This window comes from Panthera onca, chromosome E1, assembly GCF_046562875.1.
Source record: "Panthera onca isolate mPanOnc1 chromosome E1, mPanOnc1 haplotype 2, whole genome shotgun sequence".
Taxonomy (NCBI): Eukaryota; Metazoa; Chordata; class Mammalia; order Carnivora; family Felidae; genus Panthera; species Panthera onca.
Window position 1 is genome coordinate 18890119 of NC_138352.1, and position 26271 is coordinate 18916389.

A 26271-nucleotide genomic window follows, 5' to 3' on the forward strand; every position below is an offset into this window, starting at 1 on the left:
TTTAATATTTATTTATTCTTGAGAGAGACAGAGCGTGAGCAGGGGAGGGGCAGAGAGAGAAGGAGACACAGAATCGGAAGCAGCCTCCAGGCTCCCAGCTGTCAGCACAGAGCTCGATGCGGGGCTCGAACTCACAAACCGTGAGATCATGACCTGAGCCGAAGTTGGACGCTTAACCGAGAGAGCCACCCAGGCATCCCAAGAAATATCCCAAATCCCAGTGGTACAGGGCTTGGGCTCTGAACTTGAGAGCAGGGGCCACGTCTGCCATGGGCCCCCACGTTCTAGAACAGAGCCAGGCAGAGGAAGGCACCGGTGAGTGCCTGTAGCCTAGACAGATGCCTGGATGAACGCGAGGGAAGGAAGGCAGGTAGGACCAGAGAGTCAGGGACCCAGTACAGGTCACCTCTGCCCATCGCAGAGTTGGCCTGCGAACCCAGCCTTGTTCCCAGCCCAGTGATCTATCGGCTCACGAGGCTTTGGGCAGAGCCGGATCGGATCTGCTTTCTGAAGGAGCAGAGCAGAAACAGACCCGGTCCCGTTGCTGGGGACGCAGTCTAGGAAGATGCGAGTCAGGGGTGCCGGGTGCTGGTCAGAAGGCACTTTCAAGGTGACCCATCTGGAGGGGTGAGGAGAGGGAAGAAGTTTCCAGAGCGCTGGTTTGCCAAGGCCCCGGAGGGTGGGGAGAGATGGTGAAGCGTAAGGTCTCTGAAAGAGATGGTCCCAGGTCTCCCGGGGAGCGTTTGGCGTTCGCCGGTGAGAGAAAGAGAAAGAAGGTGGTCTTGAGGCCAGGGGGGCTGGTGGGTGCAGGGCCATCTGGGACCCTTGGGGCAGGCCACGCCGCTCCCCACAGGCACCCTCAGCCTGGTTGAGGAAGCTGAGAGGACGCTGGCCCCAGAACCCTCTCTGGACCTTAGCACCCCTCCCTCTGCCTCCAGGGAGGAGGTGGGCCAAGCCATGTCCCCAGTGTCTGGCCGCCCCTCCAAGCGCTGGCTCTGGCAGCAGTGGGTGATGGAAAGAGCTCCCCCCCCAGCCCCCCTCCCTGGGAGCCAGCAGCACCGAGGAACAGGACAGGCGGGGGAGCAGAGCTCCCCAACCTCAGCTCTCCTCCCTACCCCAAGAAGCCCTTTGAGGTTTTCCTGGCAGAGTTTAAAGCTTCAATTCATTGAATTGCCTGGCCTGAGGCCCAGGATGAGGGGATGCCGGGAAGGCCCCAGCCCCGCACCCCGGCCCTCACCTTAGCCGCCCCCACTTTCCTGGGACCCTGGCTGGCAGGCCTCCCCGGCTGTCTTCATCCAACGGCGCCCACCATCTTCCTCCTCGGGGACCCAGGTATCCTGCCCCTTTCTTGTGAGCAGATGGCCACCCCAGAGGCTCAGGCTTGCTAAATCAGACATTTAAATCCCATAATCCTTGGTGAGAGGCTGACAGAGGGGGGCAGCAGCCCAATCCTAGAAGCAGGGGCAGGAGAGAACCTTGTGCCAGCCCTGGTAGGGCAGGGGGGCGGGGGAGGAGGGACAGTTGGTTCCCGAGTTATGAATGGAGTCCCCCCCTCCCTTGTTGTCATGCAGCCCGCAGACTGACCCAGTCTCCAGCTTTTGTTCTCCTCCCGGAACCCCGGCGTGGCACCCCCCTTCCCCCCCCCCCCAGCCCCCACTCCCCGGACACTCAGGTGGCTGCCTCCCAACATCACCTCCTGACTCGCCCCTGCGGCATGGCAGGCCCCACGCAGCCTCCACGGGCACCCGCCCCTCAGACACACAGGTGTTAGCAAAATTTTATTGTAAAATAAGAAACCGATATAAAAAGGGGATATAAAAAGGGGAGAGGGGGAAGGGTGTGGGGAAATACGCAGATGTGCCTCAAAGAGTGCAAAAGAAATTGATCCTGAGGAGTCGGGGGCAGGGAACAGACCTTGGTAGATACAGACCCTACACCAGGGATCGGATCCCTCGCGGGTGTAGGACAGAGTCAGACTTCCTTTTAGGAAGCGAGGTTCGGCGAAAGGGGAGACAGGATTCGGCCGGGCCAGCAAGGAGGGGACCCCTGACCAGCTGTCCCGGTCGTAGGAACTTGATCATCCCATCCGCCAACAGGGACGTTAGGGAATCAGCACCCGTGAAGGCACCAAGTCTCAGACATCGTGTAATAAAAAAACTGTTTGGGGGCAAGACATATATCATTTCATTAACCCTCACAACAAACACCGTGAGGTAGGTATGGTTATTAGCATTTCATAAAAATGGACAATAAAATCAGGACAAATTCAATAGCTGGTTAAAATGGTAGAGAACTGGGCTCGTGGCCCAGCGTATGATTGGTTCTAGAACGCTCTTTATAGGCAGGAACATTCTCCTACCTCCCTCGCGGTTCCTCATAGTAAAACATCTTAAAAAACTCGGTTGGAAGGTCCCACCTCCCCCTACTAACCAACTACGTGGGCCAACTTTGTTAGCAGAGCCTTAGGCTAAGGTAAGTGGAAAAATTCATGGTGTTTCTGAGGCATACCTGTACCAAGCAGGGCAACAGACCAAGCTTGTGTGTTCAAGCTCCCAAGTCCCAAAAATGCCAGGGAAGGAGGACAAGGGTGAGGGGGCCGGGGGGGGGGGGGGGGGACCGGAAGCGGAAGGACATCAGTCTGAGTCGAGCCCCTCTCTCTTGAACATTGGCTTTTTATGGCGGGAGGTAGACTGCCCCTTCTTAGCCTTCAGGTGGCTGTTGGCGAGACAAGGGGCAGGGAAAGAGATGACGTCAGTGAGTGGGAGGTGTGTCTCAGATCCAGGTTCTGAAGGGCCCCAGGCAGGAGCAGGGGAATTTAAGCTGAAATGGTCACCACCACCCGCGGATGTGTTTACTGAGCACCCGGGGTACTTCTGGGTCGTGTCGTCGTCTTTCCCCACCCCGTCTGACAAACAAGGAAACTGAGCCCAATAAAGGGAGTCGCGAAGCCACGCAGACCTGCTGGTGGTCGGCAGGGCTGGGGGACTGTCTCAACCCTGCGGTGTCTCATACTCCCACACGGTTATCAGGCCTCTATTTGGGACCCCAGCTCTGAGCTAGGGGTTGCTGGAAATGACCAAGAGGCACGAAAGGGGGTGCAGGATACAACTGGGGGAAGACTGAAGGATGACTGAGCAGGGCAGGTCCCACCTGGTCAGGGCACCAGTTCCTTTTTGCCTTGAAAGTGGGATTAGAATGGAGTCCTGTGGCCTTTCGCGGCAGGAAGGCAGGGGAGCGGGGCTGGGAGAGGGCCCAGGTCACTCACCTGGAGTGAGCCCTGCTTCCGCCTGGCTCCTTCCCACTCTGGGCATCCTTCAGCTCCAAGGCCTCATTCAGCTCTCGGAACATCTCGAAGCGTTCACGCCCCCGGATCTGCGGCAGGGGAGGAGGGGGATAAAGAAGTATTACAGTACCACTTAACGCACCTTGTGACTGGAGATCTGAAGTTAGGCACAGCCTTGAGCCATTGTCTTGAGGCACCACCGCCCCCTACTGGCAAACGCCCTAATTGCAAGCAAAGCAGTCCAGCAGAAAACCACATTTTGAAACAAATCTTCAACCCAGTAATATTAACTTCAAAGGAATCGGGGCACCTGGGTGGCTCAATGGGTTAAGCATCCCACCCTTGATTACCTGAAGGGTGAAATATTCTCCATCCAGTGGCTTCTTCTTTTGTGGGGGAGTAGAGCTGGTGCTGGGGGGCAGTGCTGGGAAAGAGGTGAGGAACGGGGAGAGAAGAGTAAATTTTGAGCCGAACCGCACCCTCCCTGCCTCCTCTTGTCCTGCCCGCTTACCTCGCTTAGTGCTCCCAGGGGGCGGCTCAGGGCAAGGCTCCCCCTTCTTGCGGAAATTTTCCTCCTCCGTGCGCCGGTCTCTCCCGGGACAGGCACAAACTCGTACCTCGAAGCTGTTCCGTCCCAGCAGCTTCCCACTACCCACGTAAGAAGACAGAAGCTGGAGGCAGTGAGGGAGATGGGGCCCCCCTTACTCCCCACTTCCTTCATCCTATGTGGAGCCTAAAAGCCTAAGGAGTATTGAGAAGCCAGGTAAGAGAAGGTCCCAAAGCCAGAGAAAAGAAAACTTGGAGGCGGAGGGTGGGGGACAGCAGAGGAGATTCCACAGGCGGGTATGGGAACGAGCGGGAAGGACGGGACGGGCGGTAGCACGGGAGAGAGTGGCCTGGGGCAGGGTGGCGTGCGGGTCCCTACTTGGAGTCTTCCAGGGTGATGATGGTGATGATGGGCCTCCGGTTCATGCCCCCCATGCAGGAACTGTTACACATGAAATTGTAGTGGATGGTGGTACAGTCAGAGCCGACCTGGGAGAGACGATCGGGCCGAGTGAGGCCACCCAGGGCCAGGCAGGCCTGCAGTGTGTAGGCTGGTTTCCTCAACCGTGGATTGGGGATCACCCGGCTGGCGGTGCACACCGCACGCGGCCGTGGGGAGGTTGCATAAGAAGGAGAAAGCCCCCCCCCCCACCATCTCCCACCTGGACGGCCGCTGACAACCCCCCGCCCCCCCGAGACCCCAGACGCCAAAGCAGACCTCGGGCGGCTCGTAGGGCACCACGACGCTATGTCGGAAAGTGTTTCTGTCGTCCAGGTACTTGGCATGCAAGTTTCCTTCCACTCGGATGAGATGCTGGGGAGGCGCCAGACCTGAGAGCGATCGGGGAGGAATCAGGGGCCGGGGGACCCTAGCAGCAGGCCCTGCCCCATCTGTAGCCCCCGACGGCTCACCATCGCTACTGTCAGGGCAGCGCTCGTGGTGGGGACAGCGCCTCACGACCTCTGTCATGAACTCTGACTTCTTATAAATGGCCATGGCGCGGACACAGGTTCCCGGTGGGGGCGGCGATCGGACCCACAGCTGGACGGGGCAGGTCTTCGCCAGCTGGCAAAACAGCTTGTTGAGGGGAGGGGAGTACTGTGAGGGAAGGAGAAGGGATGGACAGGTCAGGGGACGAGTGCCCGGGGTGGGGGTGGGGGTCACATGCACCACTTACACACCAACTGGAAGCCGTGGGGGAACGGTGGCTCCGGGTGGCGGGGTTGGGGGCCTTTATCCCAGAAGCTCACTTACAAAAGCCAAGAAAGGAAGGAGTGGAGGAGAAAAGAAAAGTTCCACGGCCCCGTGAGCGAGGCTGACTGGAACAGGACGGGTGACGGAAGCCCAAGGTCAAAGGGGAGATGTCAACTTTGGGACAGGGGCAAGGCCAGAGGTCACGGGGCCAAACTAAATAGGTCAGATGTAGGAAGACTGACAAGCAGGTAAGAGAGGAGGAATCCCGAAGTTCTGAACAGAGAAAGCCAGGGGGGCTACGGCCCGGAAACCGGCCCCTCAGGGCCACTGACCGTGCAAGTAACAGACTTGGCTGTCCCCGACTGCAGGAACCCTAAATGGAAACCATAGGCGCCCGGGTAGGTCTTCTGCGAAGGGACAAAGGATGACAGGGGCCAGGAGATGGCTGGCGCAGGGGTGGCTGGCGCAGGGGCTGCTGGTGCCGGAACCGCTGACATTCCGGAAGCATCATCTGGCGCTTCATCCAGCCAGTTTGCGACATCTTCCGAGAGCGGCAGCTCATTCATCGCCGAGGACAGCTCGGAAGACTGCAGGGGGGAGAGGCAGGAGTCAGAGGGCCAGGTCTCCGGCCCCTGTCCCCATAGTGTCCCCCCCCAGCAACCCCCCACCTCCAGTCCTTACCAGAACATTGTTTTCGGGAAGTCTGAAAGAGAAGAGCAGAACGTCAGTGCTGGGGTTTGTTTTCTACAGAGGCTCCACCGGGGGGCTGGGGAATGGGGCGGGTGGGCAGGACTGGGGGGTCCTGGGGGGCTGGCAGGGAGCCCGCCCCGCCCCCCACTTACAGGTTCCACAATTCCGAAAACGTCTCCTGGCTCAGAGGGGGCTCGATGGTGAGTTCCAACGGCGGCTCCTGCATTGTGGCTCCTGGGAGGACAGTGCGGCGGCCACTGTGGAGGGAACGAGGGTCCGGCCTGAGACGCACCCAACCCCGGGGTCCCCCGTCTTCCCGGGAACAGGGCTGCCCCTGCCCGACCCTTTGCCAGCCCCTCGCACATGTCCTCCAGACACAAAGGTACCCAGAGAGGGAATCCCAACCTTCCCACCACTGAACCCACGAGCCTTCGTGGAAGGGTACCCTACTTCTGCTCTCTTTCCTGGTAAGAAGGATGAAGTGACTGTCAGCCACTCCCTCCACCTGGGCGACGATCCCTCCATGGACCCCTGACATTCCCCGCCAGATCCCTTCATCACAAAGCCTTCTTCTTTCTTTGTTTTTTTTTAAATGTTTATTTATTGTTGAAGGAGAGGGGGACAGAGCGTGAGCAGGGGAGGGGCAGAGAGAGAAGGACACAGAATCCAAAGCAGGCTCCAAGTTCTGAGCTGTCAGCACAGAGCCCGACGCGGGGCTCGAACTCACGAACGGTGAGGTTCAAGAACCTTTGACAGGTGTCCTGTCAAAGAACCACCAGCCAAACTCTGTCATCTGACTCTAATTCCAGTGTGGTATGCCATCAGACACCTTTTCTTATTCCTTTCGGCTGTTGCCTCTGGGGGACTAGAAACTTCCTCAGTGCAGCCACGTTATCTGTTGTGCTCACCTCAGTAATGTAGGTAATGCCAGATGCCTTGCATCTGGTTGGGCTCTTTAACTGTAAGTGAATCGTCATGCCCAAGCCATGAGCAAGCGGGCTGTGAGTGGTCCAAGGGGCAGGCGAGTTCAGAGGGGTGGTCCCAGTCCGGGCCGGGGCACTTGCCACCATCTCGTGACACCTTCCCTGACTCCAAGTTTATCAGCTTTGCGAGAAAACACACCAGCCGCGTGGGTCCAGATTCATTGCTTTTTTGTTGCTGTCTCGTAGGGCCCTGGCAAACTATCACCCCCCACCCTCGTCCCAAGCAGCTTTTTCCATTATAATCTCCCTTAACATTCGCCTCCACCTGCGTGGGATCCAGGGCGCGCTTTCTTGTGGGTTCGGTTTGTGAAATCCTTTCAAGCGCCTCGTCTCATTTGTCTCGGTCACCTGACAGGCGAGGAAGCCCGAGTCCCAGCGAGAGGTGAAGTGAACTGCGTGCCCGACACACAGGCGAATGAATGAGCTTTTATTAAAAACGACCGTTCAAACGTCTAGGAGTAAGATGCTTACTTCGTCACAGACGACTCTGCAGAGCCCTCTTTTGTAATCGGTTAAGGCTGGAGGTGCAGACTTGGGCTGACAAAAGTCCTTGGATTAAGAGGTTGGCAAAGGGCTACTTGTCACGGCGGCTAACGCTGGCTGACGGGGGTATTGGCTACGCACGTGCGTGGAAGGAAGCAAGAGAGGGCCCCAGCGGGGAGTGATCCCAAACATTTAATTTGTGGGGCCGGACCAGGACCCCTCCTCCATCAGTGATCAAAAGAACTTTGAGATTTTATGGAAGGGAGCTCGAGAGAACGGCGAGGGGGCTCAGAAGTCAGAAGGGTTGAAATTGCACTGTTACATTTGCTGGGTGACTTTACCTGTCTTAACAGGCTAGCCTTTTGGCTTCCCTGCATACAGGCAGTGAGTTTTTGTGTGTTTAGTGAAAAGTCCCCAGGACCAGGGAACATAGAGCAGCTGTAGCAGACAGATCACGGGCTCGGGAGCCGGAGAGGCTAGGCCTGCATCCCAGGCGCACCACCTAATATTCGCAGGATTTGGGGAGGTGAGGGTTAGGGTTAGGGTAACTTAACCTCTCGGAGCCTTAAGTGTCCTTTGCTCTAAAACTGCACCTTACTTATTACGGATGATGTAAGGAGCTGAGAAAAGTGCCTGGCGCGTAGGAAGAGCCCAAAATGTGCCACAACGGGCTGTGTGGCAATGGTTAAGTCCGAGACTCAGTCCCGCTGGGAGGGACACAGCCCCACGGACAGAGGTCTCCCTCTCTTGGTCCCGGGCAGCAACTAAATTCTCAATGTTTCTCTCTCGAAAATGCACGATCACTAGGAAACCTTTTCAGAGCAGGTACTCCCCACGGAGAAGAGCCTCAAGGGCCATTAAATGAAACTGTCAGAAGCGGAACCAGACTTTCCGAATGGCTGGGGAGGCAGCACTTGACAATGATATCCCTGGCGGGAAGGCCAGAAACTCAGCTGGGGCTCCAAGGGCAGGCCCTCCCCACAGGGGCCCACTGCTTTCGCTGGCTCATCTCATTAATCCTCTCAAGAAGCCTATAAGGTAGGTGTCATCAGCCGAGGGAACCCAAGGTTAAAGTAATTAAGTCACTCACCCGGGCTCAGGGCCAGGGATTTGAACCTGGGCTGCCCACAGCCACCTCCAAGCTCTAAATAATTGTCCCCCCCCCCCCCACCCCCAGGGGCTTCATCCAGAGGCTTGTGCCAAAAACATTTGTTTTGGCTGAAAGCTATTTGATTGGGGGGGGGGGGGAAGAAAAAAAGAAAGAGGGTTCTGGAAGGTAGTCAGGGCAGCATCTGGTAAAACGGAACACCTTAATACTTTGTACCAGGAGGCTAGCGCAAAAATGTTCGTCAGTATGGTTCCCAGACGGCAGGTGATAAGAGACAATGTTACTGTCTGTCAGCAGGGAGTGGCTAAATGACAGTGGTATCCTCACGAGAGAAATTTACTACAGCAATTTAAGGAAATTGAATTTATTGGTATATGTGTAACTGGATATAGCTCAGAAACCTGTGGATTAAAAAAATACAATTTGCAGGGCGGGAGGCGGGGAAGAGTCAAACACAGGAAAATATACGTAGTTCATGTAAATTAAAAATACAAAGACTACAGTTGACCCTTGAACAAGGGTGGGTGGGGGTTAGGGGTACCAACCCCCTGTGCTGTTGAAAATCCGAGTGTATCTTTTGACTCCCCCCAAGTTTAACTACTAATGACCTACTGGTGAGCTCTGATCGTTTTGATAGGATAGTAATGGTTTCAGAGAAAGGGGGATATGTATGCTTATGGGAGGGGGGGTACTGTCAAAGGGTTCTAGCTTGATTAATGAAGAAAAAAAGGGGGTGCCCCGGTGGCTCAGTCGGTTGAGCGACTGACTTTGGCCCAGGTCACGATCTCGGTTTGTGAGTTCAAGCCCCACATCGGGCTCTCTGCTCTCAGCGCAGAGCCCGCTTCGGATTCCTCTGCCCTTTTCTCTCTGCCCCTCCCCTGCTTGCACGGTCTCCAAAAAATAAAAAAAAATTAAAAAAAGATGGTAGTCATACATGTGTAATTAACATACGGACTCAGATAAGACAAAATATTGTTATAATTATTTGGTGTACTTATTTGGTGGGAATATAAGTGTTGTGTATTTTTCTAAAACAAAGCTAAAGAAGGAAATGACATAATACTCTGGACAATTTCACAAACGTGTGTCTAGCTGCTCCCCAGAAGCCCACCAATGTTTCTGAGGTAAAAAATCTACATAAGTCGAAATGCATAATTTTACCATTTAGATAGCAAAATTGGACAAATTGATACAAGCTTGTGACCCAGCCCTATCAAGCCCAAGATACTTTGCCATATTTCCTTCTAACAGTCGTACAGCACCATTTATTCAGACTTTCCTTTCCCCACGGATTCATTTTGGGGCCTTTGTAGAGGACCATTTGACCACACTCATGTGTCTTTTCCTGGGCTCTAGTCTGTTCGTGGTTGTCGTCCGACTGTAGCTTTATAGGAATCTTGAGGTCAGGTAGTTTAAGACTTCCAGCTTTGTACTACACTTTCATTTCGGAGTCAGCTTATCAATTTCTACAAACGAACCTGCTAGGATTTTGAGTGGGATTGAATTAAATCATTTTTGACCTCTCAACACTATTGAGTGTTCCATCCATGAATATGGTACTCTGTTATCTACAACTTCCGTAAATTCTCTCAGCAATATTTCGTAGTTTTTAATATAGAACTCTCGTCCCTTTTTTGTTCAATTTATCCCCAGGATGCCATGTTTCGGATGTTACTATAAGTGGCATTGTTTTTACAATTCATTTTCTGACTTCAGATTCAATGGTTGCTATTATATAAAAATACAGTTTATGTATATTACCTTTAAAACCTGTGACCTTGCTATAATCATTTATCAGTCATGGTAGCTTTGCTTTTTTTAAGATTTTAGGGGCGCCTGGGTGGCTCGGTCGGTTAAGCATCCGACTTCGGCTCAGGTCATGATCTCACGGTCCATGAGTTGGAGCCCCGCGTCGGGTTCTGTGCTGACCGCTCAGAGACTGGAGCCTGTTTCAGATTCTGTGTCTCCCTCTCTCTCTGCCCCTCCCCTGTTCATGCTCTGTCTCTCTCTGTCTCAAAAATAAATAAACGTTAAAAAAATTTTTTTAAGGATTTTATTGTTTAAGTAATCTCTACACCCAACGTGGGGCTCGATCTTACAACCCTGAGGCCAAGAATTACATGCTTTAGCGACTGAGCCAGCCAGGCAGTGCCCTTCATGATAGTTTTTCAATGAATTTTCTATTAGCCTGGCTAACACCTTCGGTACAATGTTGAAGGGGTGAGAGGCCAACCCTTTTCTATTTCCTGGTCTTAGAGGACAAGCATTCGGTCTCTCACTATTATGTATTGATGGTAACTCGACTGGAGGTGCCTTTGAACAGACTTAAGTTTTCCTTTTTCTGGTTTGCTGGGGGGTTGGCTTTTCTATCATGAAAAGGTATTGCATAATGTCAAGTGTTTTTTATGCAGCTGTTGAAATCATCATAGGATTTTTATCCTTCAATCCATTAATGTGGCAAATTACACCGATCGATTTTTTGAATGTTAATCATCATTGCAGTCTAGAGATAAACTCCACTTGGTCAGGATGTTTTATCATTTTTATATACTATCGGATTTGATTTGCTAAAATTTGTCACATTTTTGCATATATATGTGCTAGCAGGAATATGGGTCTAAATGTTCTTTTCTTGCAATGTCCCTGTCTGGTTTTGGTATCAGGATTCTGAGGATTATCATAAAATTAGTTTGGAAATGTTACCTCTTCTTTATTCTGAAAGAGTTTGTGTTAGATTGGTATTGTTTCTTCCTCAAAGTTAGAGAAGAACAAAGGAGAGATAGAATAGAAAATAGCATTAAGATGGCCAACTTAAACCCAAATTTTACAATAATCGCATTACATTTAAATGGGCCAAACACTCCAATTAAAAGCAATTTAATGGGGAAAGGAAGGCTGTTAGGAGCTAGAAGAACTGTACACCCATATAGGAAAAACCAAAAATAAAAACAAAACCTTGACCCGTATGTCCCATCATGATAAAAATTATTTTAAAATTAGTCAATTAATTACGGCTCATAGACCTAAGTATAAAGCCTAAAACCCTAAAGGTTCTAGAGAAAAATATCCTAGAGTATCTCATGACCTTGGGGTCAAGCAAAGGTTTTTCTAAACAGGTCACAGAAAATATTTGAAAGATAAAAAGAATCTTCTGCTGCTCCTCTTCAACAAACAGGCAAGCAACAGGTCAAACACAGGAGAAAACACTTGACAAAAGACTCCTATCCAGGATATATAAAGAACTGCCTGCAACTGAACACAATTTTTAAAAAGCACATACACCAACTTAAAGAAATGGGGGGAAAGATCTAAAGAGTCACTTCCCTTAAGACGTAGGAATGGCCAGTAAGCAGGTGGAAATGGATCATAGTGCAGAGGACTGCAAATTAACACCACAACGATGTACACAATATGAGGAAGACTGACAAACCACACACATGTGAGGAAGGACAGATCTTGCTGGTGGGAATGCAAAACGGGACAACCGCTTTGAAATATAGGAATTTGCAAGTTTACATCTCCTCTCTTACCTAGCAGTTCCACTCCTAAGTAGTCGTCCAAAAAAAAAAAAAATGGTACAAGAATGTTAAAAGCAGCTTTATTAAGAATAGCCCCAAACGGGAAACATCTCAAAAGGTCATCATAAGAAGAATGGATAAACAATCCATCGTTTATTCATCCAATGGAGTAGGCTACATACAAAGCAGCAAAGCATTGATACAAGACTGATACACGCAGGAATGTCACACGGGTGAATGTCACAGGCATTACGCTGCAGGCGAGAAGCCTACACAAAGGAGCACATACTGTGTGATTCCATTTACAGGACGTTCTCCAAAGGGCAAAACTGGTGACAGAACCCAAAGATGAGGGTCAGAGATCGACTAGGAAGAGAGGCACGTCCACCTTCTCCGGGGCGATGACAATGTGTATTTTGACGGGCTTTACGCGGTGGTTAGTTGCCACGACTCGTCTAATTGCAGTCGGCGGAAACGCTACCCCAATTTCGGAACAAGCAGCACGCAAGCACCGCGCGCGGTGTCCAGGACGCAGCAGGTGCGCGGACCGCGAGCGCAGGCTGGAAACACCGCGCCCCAAGTGACTGACAGGCGGGAGGCCGGCCCCCCGCCCCCTCGGCTCGGCGGGCCCCGCCCCCTCCAGGCCCGCCCCTTCCGCCCCCGCGACGTTCGCTCTGCGTCCGAAATCGGAATGGCTGGGCTGCAGCCGGATGCCGGAGAAACCGTGTCTCCGCCACAGACGGACGGCCCATCGTCGCCCGCTTTCACCATTTAATTCTCAAACGTACCCGTTCTCGAAAATACCCAGGGCTTGCCCTCGGCACGCTTTTTAAAACCCCGTCGCACGCAATGGTAGCGTCCGTCCAGATGGCAGGCAACGGGGTGGAGCACACCATTCAAAGAGGGGGAGGGACTGAGGTTTGCATCAAAACAAATACCCCTTCCCTCCCCAAAGCGGCTGCTAAGTAGCTCGGGAAGGACAGAAAAAAAGTAGAGGAGGGGGCTAGTAGCCTCCCTCCGCAAGTTAGAGGAGCCTGTCGGAATGACATTTTCTCTCTACGCCCTCTCATCGGGTGCACAGTGAGCTGCTCCGGAAAAAGAAACCGGAAGCGCTCCTGTAAGTGGCAAAATGTAAATGCAGAGCCAAACAATAACAGGGCTCGTGGGCCTCTCCGGCCCGGACAGTCCTCCCGGGCTTCGCGGGCAAGCCTCTCGTTGAGCACTTCCCACTTCCACAACTGACAGTCTAATTGGATTTGCTCCATCTAGCGGAGCCGGGGACCGGTTGGAAAGATCACTCCAGGAAGGACAAAGGTCCGGAAGTTATGGGACCCGAGCAGCTTGGGCTTCCCGGATCATCCCCCCAATAATCATTTGGGAACGGAGCCCGAGGTTCCACCAGGATGCTTTGGGCCCAAAAATCTCGGATCACGGGTCCCCCAACCAAATTCCGAGATCCGAGCGTCTCATATCCTGATGCTTTGTGCGTCCTGTTTCAGGGTTCCCCACACCCAGCCCTGGGATGGGGGTGGGGTGGGGGAAGAGCCCTTTAGGCCGGCTGAAGGTCCCACTCTCCTGTTCAGCTCTGAGTTCGGCTGATCCTAACATCCCCATCATCCACACCGAGGCCTCCCAACATTGCATTCCTATGTCGGTGCCGTCAACCAAGCGTCCATTCCCCCAAATCGCTAAGTCCCCAGTGCCCCATCCCCAGACCCCACAATTCTCCCAAGCTGAAAATACACGGAGCCAAGAGCCGGTGACTCAGAGAGGACTCATCTGGCTCAGTCAGGAGCTTACCCGAACCTCAGGGGAGCGTGTCACCGTCCTGGGAAGCACGCTCCGAGGCCGGACGCCAGAGGACCCCGGAGCCCAGCAGCTACCTGCGCCTAGGATGGTGGCTCTGGACTTTTGAGAAGCTCAAAACTTTTAGCGCCAGACAGAGCACATGGGAGGGGAAAATCCCAATCCCAGCAACCCCCGCGAGGCTCCTGGCACAAAGCTGGACAGTCGCCATGACAAGTAAGGGCAAGCAGTTCGCCGGGGGGCGGTGGGAGTGAGACAGGATTCTCGTCGTGCTGGTGCTGCAGCTACTTGACACTGGGGTGGGGAAGTTCGACCAGCCAGAACTGGGAGGGCAGAATCGGTGGAAACCATTTTGGAAGACTCCCGCCACTGTGTCAAATATGAAGGTGGAAGAAAGAAAGACGCTTGCCATCCCTCTCCCAGATAGCTGGATAGTTTCTTCTCATCGGCTAAGATGCCACCTTTTTAGGAAGGACTTCCTTAATATCCCAATCCAACGTATTCCTTCAGATACCCTGTATCACACCATCTTGTTTAATTTCCTTCACAGCCCTTGCCGCTCTCTGCAAAGATGTGTTCCTTGCCTTAAATACACAGCAACGTCAGCCTTTTAGGGAGGGCAGAACCCTTGTGCTGCTCTCTTACTCATTGTTGTATTTCTCAGTGCCTGGTACAGTACTGGGTCGCAAGGAAGAGCTCAATAATAAATACTGACTGAATGAATGAAAAGGGACGGAAGTGTGAGGAATTTGGCGAATGAGAAGCAAAAGGATCAAAATCAAGTATAGCGCTAGCGCCCTCTTGCAGGTGAGGGGGGAGTAGGTGCTTTAAGAGTGACGGAGGGAGACGGCAGGGGGAGCTCAAGCCCTTCAAACAGAGGCGGAAGCTTTCGGACTACGACACCCAGCAGCCACCGGGAGCCCCAGGGCGTGATGGGTACGGTAAACCCTCGTAACCTGTTACGTGCTTGCCCCGCCCCTCTCCCGGGTCGCCCGCGAAATCCGATCGGGAGGCGGAGGTCCAATTGAAAGGTGCGGCCAAATCCCGCGAGAGCGCGTGGCTCTTAGGGACCGAGCGGGTCGAGGAACGCCGAGCTTGCCACCTTGGTGTCCCTGTGTCCGCCTCGCCTTCCCGGGGTCTTCCGCCCCCTCCCGGAGGCAGGAGGCAGGCGCAGGTAGGTGCTCCAGTTCGGCGTCCGGAGCCTTGCGAACTCTGCGGCGGGGCGAGGGTTGCCCGGCCGAGGCCAGTGTGGCCGCGCGTCCTCGGCAGCATGAACGCGCCGGAGGCGCCCGTGTTAGCCCCGGACCCGGACCCGGCCCCCGCCCCGGCCCGCCTCTCTCCTCAAGCTTCCCTGACGGATAAAGACCCGGACCCTGAACCGATACCACCGCCGGCCGATGGGGACGAGCCGCCCCGCTTGTCCCCAGATCCCAAGGCCGGTTCAGCTGGTTCCCAGGAGACGGGAGAGGGAGGCCCAGCTTCTATCTCCGCCCCCCCGGAAACGGGGTTCGGTACTCCTAGGGAGCCGAGCCCTCCAGTCGAGGAGCCAGAACTTTCTGAGAATGTGAGCCCTCCTGCAGAAGAGACGGACAGGCCGGAGCTGGGGCCCGGAGAGCCCACAGCAGGTGTGTCTGAGGAAGCTCCTCCCGCGGATGATGGATTCAGGTAAGTGGTGATGGCGTGGACGCAGAGATCCGAGGAGATGGGGAGCGTGAGAGGTGTGCTTCTTCGCGGGTCTTGGGGCCCACTTCACCAGGCCCCTTTCCTCCTTGCCTTGTTGTCTCCCCATCTTCCTTCCAGCACCTGGAGCTATAGCTTCTCCCAGCTACCTCGATTTCTCAGTGGTTCCTGGTCCGAGTTCAGCGCCCAGCCCGAGAACTTCTTGAAGGGCTGTAAGTGGTAAGTTAAGGGTAATGGGGCGGGGGGACAACCGTGCCCAGGATTTTTACCATAAAAAGACCTCCCTCCAGTTATCTTGGAGAAGAGCCCATCGAGGTGGGAGTTGGGAAGAAAGTAAAAGTTCCTCTTGGACTGAGCTTACGTTTCACCTAGAAATATGTGTCTTCCACTTTTCTCAGGGTCTTGGGGTGCTTACCTACCCCCAGGGGGAGCCTGGCACTTGGAAAATAGAGCCCTGCCCAGCTTTCTAACTCTTTCCTATTTCTAGGGCCCCTGATGGTTCCTGCATCTTGACCAACAGTGCTGATAACATCCTGCGTATTTATAACCTGCCCCCAGAGCTGTACAATGAGGGGGAACAGCTGGAATATGCAGAAATGGTAAGGGTAGGGGCTGCCTCTGTCCCGTCACCGGACGCTGCACGGGTCAGCCCTGCGCATGGCTGGAGAAAGTTGAGCCCACGTGTTTCCTGACCGCAAACAGAACGTTTCTTCACGAACGTTCACAGGTAGCACGTTCTACCCTGGACGCGGAGATATTTAAGGCGGTGTTTGCCCGTTCTTTACTCGTGAATGTGTGTTTTCCATCAAAGAACGGTGGGTTTGTCGTGGCGGTATTTAGTTGACTTACAGGTAATTATTGAACGACTGCCAATGTGTCAGTTACCGTATTTGGTGCCGGCATAAAGTGCTGAAGGAGACAGAAGAGTTGGTTTGCTGTCTTGTGTGGGAGACAGACAACAGACGTGGAAACTGACAAACGAGGAAGTTCGTTATAAAGGATAGCAAGTGGTGTGAAGGAAATAAATAGAACGAGGAGGAAGTAACGAGAGGACGCCACTTTACTTACTTATGTATTTTAAGTTTATTTAGAGAGAGCTTGAGCACGAGCGTGCACAAGTGGAGGAGGGGCTGGGAGAAGGAGAGAAGAAGCCCAAGCGGGCTCCGCACCGTCGGTGCAGATCCCGACCGCGGGCTCAAACTCATGAACTGTGAGACCATGATCTGGGCCGAGATCAAGATGTTGAAGCGAGCCAGCCAGGTGCCCCTAGAGGAGACCACTTGAGATAAACTGGTCAGGAAGGAGCTCTGAGCAGGAGACGGTTGAGTTGAGACGTGAAGGGTGATGGGGTCAGTTATGTGAAGAACGTCCCGGGAAGAGGCAATGATTTTACAGAGGCCCAGGGCTAAGAGGGAGCTTTGTGTGTTCCAGGAACGGGAAGTAGGCCAGTGTGCCTGGACTGAGGCCAGTGAGGGGGAGAGTGTGGTGAGGACGGATTCCACAACCCATATCGGGTTGGATCTGGTGGGTAGGCCATTTGGGGTTTATCTGGGAAGCCAGGGGAGAGTTTTAAGACAGAAGAGTGTGGGGCGCCTGGGTGGCTCAGTCCGTGAAGCGTCTGAGTTCATTCAGCCCAGGTGAAGATCTCACGGTTCGTGAGTTCAAGCCCTGCATTGGGCTCTGTGCTCCTTTTCTGCTCTCTCTCTGTCTTTCTCTCAAGCATGAATAAATGTTAAACACACACACACACACAGAAGAGTGAAGGGAAGGCCAAAGTTTAGAGAGCGGATGGTGGTGAGCAAGAGTGAAATCGGGGGGATCCATCAGGATGAGTTTATCACGGTCCAGGTGAGAGACGGTGGTGGCTGGGGCCAGGCGGTGGCAGGAGACGTGGAGAGGTGTGGATGGGCTTGAAGCGTATTTTGTAGGACGTGGACGGTACAGGGAAGGAGGCGATCACTGGCGACGTCCGGGTTCTCGCAGCCCCGGGGGGACAGGGGTACGATTTACTCAGAGGAGGAAACAGATAGGAGGAGGCCTCAGACAAGTGAAGCGTTTTTAGGTCTGTGTGAACCGTGAAGCCAGGGGAGAAGGCGGGGCTGGGATGTACTTTGGGAAGTGGAGGAGCACGTGGACGGGATCTGGCCTCTTGTGAACGATTCAGTGTCAGGACCGTGTGGCTGGAGGGGGAGGAGGCTCACACAGAGCCCGGAGCGCTCGAGCAGATGGGGGTGGCGTGCAGGACGGATGGCAGAGGCCGAGGCAGGGTCAGGTCCGATGCCGCCGAGGGCGAGACGCAGAGAGTGGCGGAAGGCGTTAGTGGCCTTAGCGGGAGCGCTTTGAGAAAAGCAATGGAGGCAGAAGCCCAGGTAGCGTGGGTAGAGGAGGTACAGACGGTTCTTTGGAAAGTTTTCTTGCGGAAGGGTGTCGAGAAACGGAATGGCGGCCAGAGGGAACGTGGGGCCAAAGAAGGGTTCGCGGGGTGCTTCTGCAGCGTCAGGAATAACCCCGTAGACACGGAGGAATGGATGCTGAAGGGGAGAGGGGGGTAACAGGTCCCTGAGAGGCTGGCCGAGGGCAGGATCCGGAGCCCATCAGAGGACTTGGTTCGCTGGGGAACGCTCTCTCGAGGTAGGAAGAGAGGCAGCCGTTTGGGGGTCGGAGGGTTTGTGGGTCTCCTCTCTTGGCTTCTCAGGGAAGCAGAGAGGGAGCTGACCTGCTGAAGGAAGGGGGTCTGTGGGGAGAGAGCAGGAGGCGGGGATGACTGGTCCCGGCGAGTCGAAGATCCAAACCGGCGAGGAATGCGGTAACGGCGCTGTTCTGTGCTCAGCGCCCTCTAGGAATTTGTTGCCGTCCGTTTAAGGTGAGATCCGTTAACTTCCTTGTGCGTCGCTTCCCAGCAAGCGAATCGAGCCCGTTTTTCCTGTGTGTGACATGAGGATGACGGCAACAGCACCCACCCCACACAGCCGTCGGGAGCAGCAAAAGAATTAGCGGGCCGTGTACGAACCAGCGCCTTTTCTGTGTTCGGTGAACACCGCTGGCGGGTGTGAGCTGGGTCAAGCGCGGCAGAGGAGGCTGGTGTGGCTGGGGTTTGCCGGCCGAGAAAGGCGGGTGTCTTGAGAGCGTCTGCAGGGGCATCCGGGTGGCGGCGGACTCGAATGGAAAGCGGACAAGGAGGTGGATCGTAAATGTGTTTTTGATGAAGCAGAATAATTGTCGTGGTGGAAAGAGAGCAAGTTACCTGGCCAGGTGGGAGACGGTGGCCAGAGATGGTGCGGCGACAGGAGCATCTGCGGGGAGCGAGGCAGTGAATCGGAGAGGGTGACAGAAAGGTGGGGGGCCGGTGTGGTGGCAAGGAGTACGGCTGGGGCTCCTGGCTGGCTCAGTAGAGCGTGGTGAGCCTTGATCTCGGGGTTGTGAGCTCGAGCCCCACATTGGGCGTTGAGATCACTTAAAAATAAAATCTTAAGGTGCACCTGGGTGGCTCAGTCGGCTGAGTGTGTGAGTCTCGATTTTGGCTCAGGTCGTGATCCCAGGGTCATGGGATTGAGCCCCAAGTCCGGCTCCGTGCTGAGCTTGGAGCCTGCCTAAGACCCTCTCTCTCTCTCTCTCTCTCTCTCTCTGTCTCTCTCTGTCTCTCCTCCCACTTTCTCTTCCTCTCTCTCCCATCCCTCCCCTCTCCCCTGCTCTCACGCGCGCGTTCTCTCTCTCTCTCTCTCTCTCTCTAAAATAAAAGTAAAATCTTAAAAAAAGAGCTTAAGGCAGTGCCTGGGTGGCACAGTTGGTTAAGCATCTGACTCTTGATTTCGGCTCAGGTCACGATCTAGTGGTTCATGGGATGGAGCCTGGAGTCAAGCTCTGAGCTGACAGCATGGGACCTGCTTGGGATTCTGTCTCTCTCTCTCTCTCTCTGTCTCTCTCACATACACAAAATAAATAAATAAATATTTTTTAAATGCGGAGAAGCTGGAGTTTGGGGAAGCGAAAAGATTTGGAAATGGCTACCGTGAGCAAGGTTGACACTCACCCCGCCCCCTCCTGTCCCTGAGGTGTGCCCTGGGGAGGAGGAGAACGAGAGAAAGTGGCGACGGCCGCCTTGAAGATGGGGACTGAGAGAAAGTGGTGACGGCCGCCTCGAAGATGGGGGCCCAGTCCCAGGGACGGCTTGGTCGCTCACCTAACCGGCAGAGGCCGCCCCTGTTGGCGATCTCTGTGCGACATGCAGGGCGCTCCAGGCCCCGTTCTTGCAGGTGTTGTCTCGGGGGCCGGGTGGGCATGGTGGGCCGTCCGGAAAGAGCTCAGGAGCAGGGGTCGTTAGAAGAGCTTCTGGAAGCGCGGCAGGGTGAGAATTTATTGCACCATTCGTTTAGGAAAAACGGGAATGGTGAAAGAGAAAAGGCATCATTAGCCACCACTGTACAAAATTCAGCCTTGAAATTATCCCCTCTTCTTTCGGCCTGTACAGTACGGAGGCTTTTTATGTGGTTGTGTTCCTACAGTAGCTGGTTTTGTACGCTGCTTTTTTGTTTTGTTAACAGTCGGCTCCTAAGTGATTTCCGTGGTGCTTCGGTCTCCATAGTTACCGTATTTAATGGTGTATGAGACTACACCGAGTGCCCGCGATTGATGATTTTCATACCTATTCCCCTGCTTTGGGCATTTGGGTTGTTTCCAGGATTTTTGTATCCTAAATTATTCAGTGAACATCTTCATGTGCTTTGACGGAGATTCTTTTCCTAAGAGAAGTTTGATGAGTAAGAAATACTCTAGGTCAAAAGTATCAATATTTGTTCTACATCTTGTAGACAGATACCCAGTCTGTTTTCAAAAGCTCTTCTTTTTTTTTTTTAAACTGCTGTTAGCCGTGTGAGTGTACGAGTTGTATCACAAGTGCACGCATCAGATGATTACACTTCATGTGTCTGCAAGTTTAGGATTTGGAAATGGATACAGTTAGTGTAGGTGGGGAAATGGGAGGAGGTCACTTTTGAGTATTGTCATACACTCGTTTCTTTTTTTTTTTTTTTTTTTTTTTTTTTTAGTGTTTATTTATTTTTGAGAGACGGAGTGCGAGCAGGGGAGGGGCAGAGAGAGAGGGAGACACAGAATCCGAGCAGGCTCCAGGCTCTGCGCTGACAGCTCAGATGCGGGGCTTGAACCACGAACTGTGAGATCATGACCTTAGCCGAAATGGGACATTTAACCAACTGAGCTACCCAGGCGCCCCTCCCTCCATGCACCTGTTTCTTCTTCCTAGCATGCTTTCTTAATTCCTCTCCTCCCTTCTGTGCCTTTTCACGGAGCTTTCTGGAACTCCTATCCCTAACTCCCCAGCCTCAGTCCTGAGTTCTGTCCCTGCCCTGGGGCCCTTGCCCGAGGCTTTCGCTCCCTATAGCCCTACCCAGGGGAACCTGCATATCTCAGGTTTGGAGGGGGGCTGTCCTCATCCCCCAAATGCTGCATCCAGATACTTGTGCTCTCTCTTGTAAAAACTTTTCCTTTGAGGCTTGTGCCGTTTGGTTCTCCCTCATTCACCAAGGACATGGGCACCTCATGGCTGTCCTGTGCACCCCAAGTCTTTCTACCGTCGTGGTGACGTCAGGTATCCACACCAGAAGGCTGGTCTCATCCTTTCATTTTCCCTGACCCTTCCCCCCCCCCCCCCCCCCCATCGAGTCCCCTTATCTCTCGGTTCCATCTGCTTCTCCCTACTCCACTGTCCCCGCTTTAAGTCAGGTCACTATTGGGGGCCTCACGTTACTGGAACCGTCTTCTGTCTTCGCTCATCAGAACATTACTTTCTGACTGCCGGTGATACGCTAGGTGTTGGGGAAAACGTGGTGAGCCGGACAGGTGTGACTGTTGCCTCCTCAGATGGGTACGACGCAGGGCGAGGGGCAGAGGGCTGTAGGAACACGGAGCAGGGCTCCTTGCTCCGCAGGAGGGGTTAGGGGAAGCTTCGCAGGGGAAGACGCCTCCAAGAGACCGGAAGTGTGATCGGCATTCAGCCAGGAGGAATTGTTGAGGGGAGCGAAGGAGGAACATTCCAGACCTGGATGCTGGCGTGTGTGAAAGCCTGTAGATCGGGAGTACGGTACGTTGGCACCTTCTGGGAGCTGGGAGTCCCACCGGGATGTGGAGATTCTAAAGGGGTGAGTACGGAGGGGTCCGCCATGAGAGGTGGGTAGGGGCCAACACCTGGTAAGGAGATCGGGTCTCGTACTGAGGGTTACCCGGAGTCACTGGACGTTTTAAGCAGGAGAGTGACGCGGGGCCGGATTCCAGCCCGATGAGGTCTCCGTGGCCCACTCGTGGCTGCAGCGTGGAGAACGGGCGGGCAGGCTGGGGTGCGGCGGTGCGGGGAGGCCCGGAGAACACGCAGACTCGCACAAATGCTGGCAGGAAGGCGGTGGCTTCGGTGGGAATGAAAGGGCGTGGACACGTTCGAGAGACCCCGGGGCGGCGGACCCGGCAAGATTTTGGATCGCCGGCCGCTACTTGGTTTTGCGCGGGCTGGACCAGGAGTGGAAAGTGGGTGAGGGGTAGGAGTGGTCAAGGCTGCCGCTCAGATTTGCGGCTTCCACACTTGGATGTGGAGCCCCGGCCGGGGGGGGGGGGGGGAGGGGGGGGGGAGTAGGTTTGAAGGAGGCGGAAGCCGGGTCTGTCACAGACAAGCCGAGCGTGAGGTGCCCGTGGGATGTGTGAGCGGAGCGTTGTGCCAGGCGGCCTGACGTGTGTGTTCGGAGCGGGGGCTGAGGGCATGGGTGCGTGACGTCGCGCCGAGGGCCAGCAAATAACTGACAAAGGGCTGTTACCCAGACGATTGAAAGACTCCCTTCCGATCAGTAAGGAGAAGCCAGTAACTTGGAAAAGTGAGCAGAACTTACGAAGAGGTGTGCCTAAGCGGATACTGAACGTAGGTGAACGTCTGACCCTAGTGGTCATGGGGGAAAGGCAACTTCGTAGTCCAGTGAAGTTCTGCTTCACAGCCTTTAAAAATAAGTTTTTTTAAATGCTTATTTTGTATTTGAGAGAGAAAGAGACAGCACGAGCAGGGGAGGGGAGGGGCAGAGAGAGAGGGAGGCAGAGAACCCGAGGCAGGCTCCAGGCTCCGAGCTGTCAGCGCAGAGCCCGACGCCGGGCTCGAACTCACGAACCGTGAGATCGTGACCTGAGCCGAAGTCGGACGCTCAACCGACTGAGCCCCCCAGGCGCCAGCACAGCCTTTTATTGGCAAAAACTTGGAGGTCTGGCCACACCAAGGGGCCACGGGCACTCCCTTGCACGCCGCACAGCGGCGGTGGGAGAGTGAATGCGGATGATCCCTCTGGGCCAGCGGGTGACCCCGATCGGCAGAGTTGGCAGAGTGGGTGCCATAGAGCCCGGTCATCTGGCAGAAGCTGCGGAGAGGCCCTCCCACACGCGTACCGGAATGCTCAAAGCCCTCCACCCAACATATGGAAAAACGTGGGTGACTGTCAGCAGAGAAGGATAGTGTGTGGGGTGCTGCCCGGCGGTGAAGGTGCCTGAGTTAGAGCTAAGCGTGTCACTGCGGTGAAATCCCCCAGTCACAAAGGGATGCAAAAGGTCTGGTGCCTTCGGTATTAAAGGTAAAGGCCACGCAAGACCACGGTAGACGACGTCGTCTGGGCGTTTCTCGTATGAATACATTTCTAAAGAAATGCACGAATACCTCTGAGGGAGGGTGTCCTTGGGAAGAAGTTTTAACTGCCTTGTATTTTCCTTTTTTAAGCTGGGTGGAGGAGTCACAGGAAGTTTTAAATCTACTTCTTTGCATGTTTGAACTGTTTAATACGATTTTTTAAAGGATCTAACGGCATCCAGTCGGTGCTCGGTAAATATTGGTATCAGTGGTTGGTTTGTAGTTTTTGTTTCTTTTCTTTACTTTTCTCTTTTTTCTTTTGTTTTTTCCTTCCTTTTTTTCTTTAAGTTTATGTATTTTGGGGCACCTGGGTGGCTCAGTTGGTTAAGCATCAGACTTCGGCTTGAGTCATGATCTCACGGCTTGTGAGTTTGAGCTCCATTTTGGGTGAGCATAAGACCTGCTTCTCTCTCTCTCTCCTTTCTCTCTCCCACTCTCCCTCTCCGTCTGCCCCTCGCTCATGCCCTCTCTCAAAAAAAAAATTTAAAAAATAAAGTTTAAGAATTTTTTGAGAGAGACAGACATCACAAGCAGGGGAGGGGCAGAGAGAGAGGGGGACAGAGGCTCCAAAGCGGGCTCCCCTCTGACAGCAGAGGGCCTGATGTGGGGCTCGAACTCATGAGCTGTGAAATCATGACCTGAGCTGAAGTCAGATGCAGGCTCAACCAACTGAGCCACCAGGCTTGTTTCTTCTTAACTGTTTAAAAAGCAAAAGAAGAAGTCTGTATGGCATTTGGTGGCCCAAATCCGACACGACAGTCTGAGCTGATCCTTGACTGTTGAGATCAGGATTCTGTTCTTCGTATCGACACCATCTGCCTTCTCCCCCCGGTTAAGTGCCGACAGACAGTCCCCCTTTGGCATAAAGCTTCTGTAGCACGAGTCTGCCTCCTTTTCCTGCCAGTGACCCAGGCGTTCCTGCATCTCTGTCCAGGCCCCCGTCCTTCGAATGGTGGAAGGTGACACCATCTACGATTACTGCTGGTATTCGCTGATGTCTTCAACTGAGCCAGACACCTCCTAGTAAGTGATGTCCTTTGCCTCCCCTCCGCCTTCCCCTCTCAGCGTCCCTCCCCACCCCCACAAGTTTCAAGGGGATCCTCTACGGAGAGCGAGCGAGGGACTGGCAGGGGGCTCGGGAGGAGGGAAGGCTGCTGTACCCTTCGATGCGGGCTGAGAGGGCCGGCCAGTTGGCTTCCTCCCCTTCCTTCGACAGCACCGGGGCCTCAGTGTCCGTGTCTCTCTCAGCGTGGCCAGCAGCAGCCGGGAGAACCCCATTCACATCTGGGATGCGTTCACCGGACAGCTCCGGGCTTCCTTCCGTGCCTACAACCACCTGGTAGGGGCCTCCCCGCCCGTCCCAGGGCTCGTCCTCGCCCAGCTCCTTCCCGGGGGCCACCTGAGGCTGTTTGCACGGCTTTCCTGCCTTTAGGACGAGCTGACGGCAGCCCACTCGCTCTGCTTCTCCCCGGACGGCTCCCAGCTCTTCTGTGGCTTCAACAGGACCGTGCGTGTCTTTTCCACGGCCCGGCCTGGCCGTGACTGCGAGGTCCGAGCCACGTTTGGTGAGCATCTGTGCCTCCCAGGAGAGGAGGAAGGGGGAGGACACTGCCACGTGCAGAGGGGCCTCGTGTGAGCCGGGGGACCGGGCCCGTCACGTCGTCTTCAGTACAGCCCAGGGAGGCAGGTCCTACTCGGGGGGCAGAGGAGAAAACAGATTCAGGGAGGGGGCGAAACTCTCCCAAGGTCAGCCTGGTTCACTCCTGAGCCCGTGCCCTGTCGGCCGTGTGCCTCTTGATCTCTAAAATCTTGGTCTCTCTGGGAAATCGGAAGTGAGGTGGATTTCATTTTCCTATAAGCCTTTAGGTTTCCATCCCTTCGAGGAGAAACAGATTTGAGAAGGAAGAAATAAGTCTTGAAGAAGAAATTTAGGTCCTTTGCGGGGATAGAAGGATCTGGGGAGCATCGGGATCTTTAGCCTGCTTGAGGCAGACGGGACAGGGGAGGCCCTGGTTCCCTGCACGTGGAACAAGAGACAGAGATGCACCCCTGATCAGCCCGGTTAATGTCCGGTGTCCTTGCCCCGTCCCCAACTTTGTTCCGTCCCTTTCTAGCAAAAAAGCAGGGCCAGAGTGGCATCATCTCCTGCATAGCCTTCAGCCCAGCCCAGCCGCTCTATGCCTGTGGCTCCTACGGCCGTTCCCTGGGTCTGTATGCCTGTGACGACGGCTCCCCTCTTGCCTTGCTGGGAGGACACCAAGGAGGCGTCACTCACCTTTGCTTTCACCCCGATGGCAACCGCTTCTTCTCAGGAGCCCGCAAGGTAGGGGTCACGTCCTGAGATCGCAAAGAGGGCGCACAGAAGGCAGCAGTGGGGATGCAGTCTGTGACGTGTTGGGGTCGGACGTGGGAAAAAACTAAGCCAAGCTAAGGGAGTGTCTGCAAACCTTGGGGACGGGGACGTCCCCAAGCGGGGGACGAGCGGGGACGTCTCGTGCGGGAGGGGGAATGGACCCCAGGCCCCTGGTCTGTGTCTTCAGGATGCTGAGCTTCTGTGCTGGGATCTCCGGCAGCCCGGTCATCCACTGTGGTCCCTGAGTCGAGAGGTGACCACCAATCAGCGCGTCTACTTCGATCTGGACCCGTGAGTGACCGAGTCCTTCCTGCCCAGCGTCCCAGTGCCCCCGGGATGTCAGAGCCCAGCCGTAGGTCCCAGCCCCTGGCCGTGAGGGGTTCCTGCCCCCGGGGGTGATGACTCCGTGTCAACAGGCTTCTCTTCTCCCCAGGACTGGGCAGTTCTTAGTGAGCGGAAGCACCAACGGGGCGGTGTCCGTGTGGGACACCAGCGGGGCCGGACGCGAGGGGAAGCCGGAGCCAGTGCTGAGTTTTCTGCCCCAGAAGGACTGCACCAACGGAGTGAGGTCGTCGGTTAATGCCACAGATCTTGGGGCTCGGGTTGGGGAGGGACGGGGGTGCCGAGGGAACAGGCATCCTCTCTCAGGATGCTGACAGGCCCTGCCTGTCTCTCCCTGCAGCCTGCACCCCAGCCTGCCATTGCTGGCCACCGCGTCGGGTCAGCGTGTGTTTCCGGAGCCCACGGACAGTGAGGACGAAGGGGAGCAGCGGGGGGACCTTCCTCTGCTTTCCATGCGACACGTCCGCTTTGAAAGTCAGCTTCAGCTCTGGTGGTGTGGGGGGGGCCCGGACACCGGGGTCGCTGACGCTCACCGGGACGGGCAGGGACAGGGAGGGACAGAGGAAGGTGGGGGCGAGTTGATATAAAAAGGTTTTATATGGTACCAGAGTCTTCGTG

At 54.7% G+C, this 26271-nt stretch overlaps 2 protein-coding genes across 2 annotated transcripts; one reads left to right on the forward strand and one right to left on the reverse strand.

The window, feature by feature from the left end:
• Nucleotides 1–1765: 1765 nt before the first annotated feature.
• On the reverse strand, nucleotides 1766–5995 carry TP53 (tumor protein p53). Its single transcript, XM_060647399.3, has 10 exons — nucleotides 5867–5995; nucleotides 5706–5727; nucleotides 5357–5611; nucleotides 4742–4928; nucleotides 4548–4660; nucleotides 4209–4318; nucleotides 3795–3931; nucleotides 3634–3707; nucleotides 3266–3372; nucleotides 1766–2715 (listed from the first exon to the last, which is right to left on the reverse strand). Exons 1-10 carry the CDS (start codon nucleotides 5938–5940, stop codon nucleotides 2634–2636), a joined length of 1161 nt encoding a protein of 386 aa, XP_060503382.1. The 5' UTR covers nucleotides 5941–5995; the 3' UTR covers nucleotides 1766–2633.
• Nucleotides 5996–12832: 6837 nt separating this feature from the next.
• WRAP53 (WD repeat containing antisense to TP53) lies at nucleotides 12833–26271 on the forward strand. The gene is made up of 10 exons (XM_060647397.3): nucleotides 12833–15277; nucleotides 15413–15511; nucleotides 15780–15891; nucleotides 23893–23981; nucleotides 24207–24297; nucleotides 24391–24523; nucleotides 25073–25281; nucleotides 25499–25602; nucleotides 25745–25879; nucleotides 25994–26271. The coding sequence occupies exons 1-10, from the start codon at nucleotides 14883–14885 to the stop codon at nucleotides 26238–26240; spliced, it is 1614 nt and encodes a 537-aa protein (XP_060503380.1). The 5' UTR covers nucleotides 12833–14882; the 3' UTR covers nucleotides 26241–26271.

Coding starts and splice junctions, on each gene's coding strand:
- TP53 (XM_060647399.3), bottom strand. CDS start 5,940: ATGCAGGAGCCGCCGTTGGAACTCACCATCGAGCCCCCTCTGAGCCAG. Junction 4,661..4,741: donor CTGCCCTGACAGTAGCGATG/GTGAGCCGTCGG, acceptor GATCGCTCTCAG/GTCTGGCGCCTCCCCAGCAT. Junction 4,319..4,547: donor TGCCCTACGAGCCGCCCGAG/GTCTGCTTTGGC, acceptor CGTCTCTCCCAG/GTCGGCTCTGACTGTACCAC.
- WRAP53 (XM_060647397.3), top strand. CDS start 14,883: ATGAACGCGCCGGAGGCGCCCGTGTTAGCCCCGGACCCGGACCCGGCC. Junction 23,982..24,206: donor ACTGAGCCAGACACCTCCTA/GTAAGTGATGTC, acceptor TGTCTCTCTCAG/CGTGGCCAGCAGCAGCCGGG. Junction 25,603..25,744: donor GTCTACTTCGATCTGGACCC/GTGAGTGACCGA, acceptor TCTTCTCCCCAG/GACTGGGCAGTTCTTAGTGA.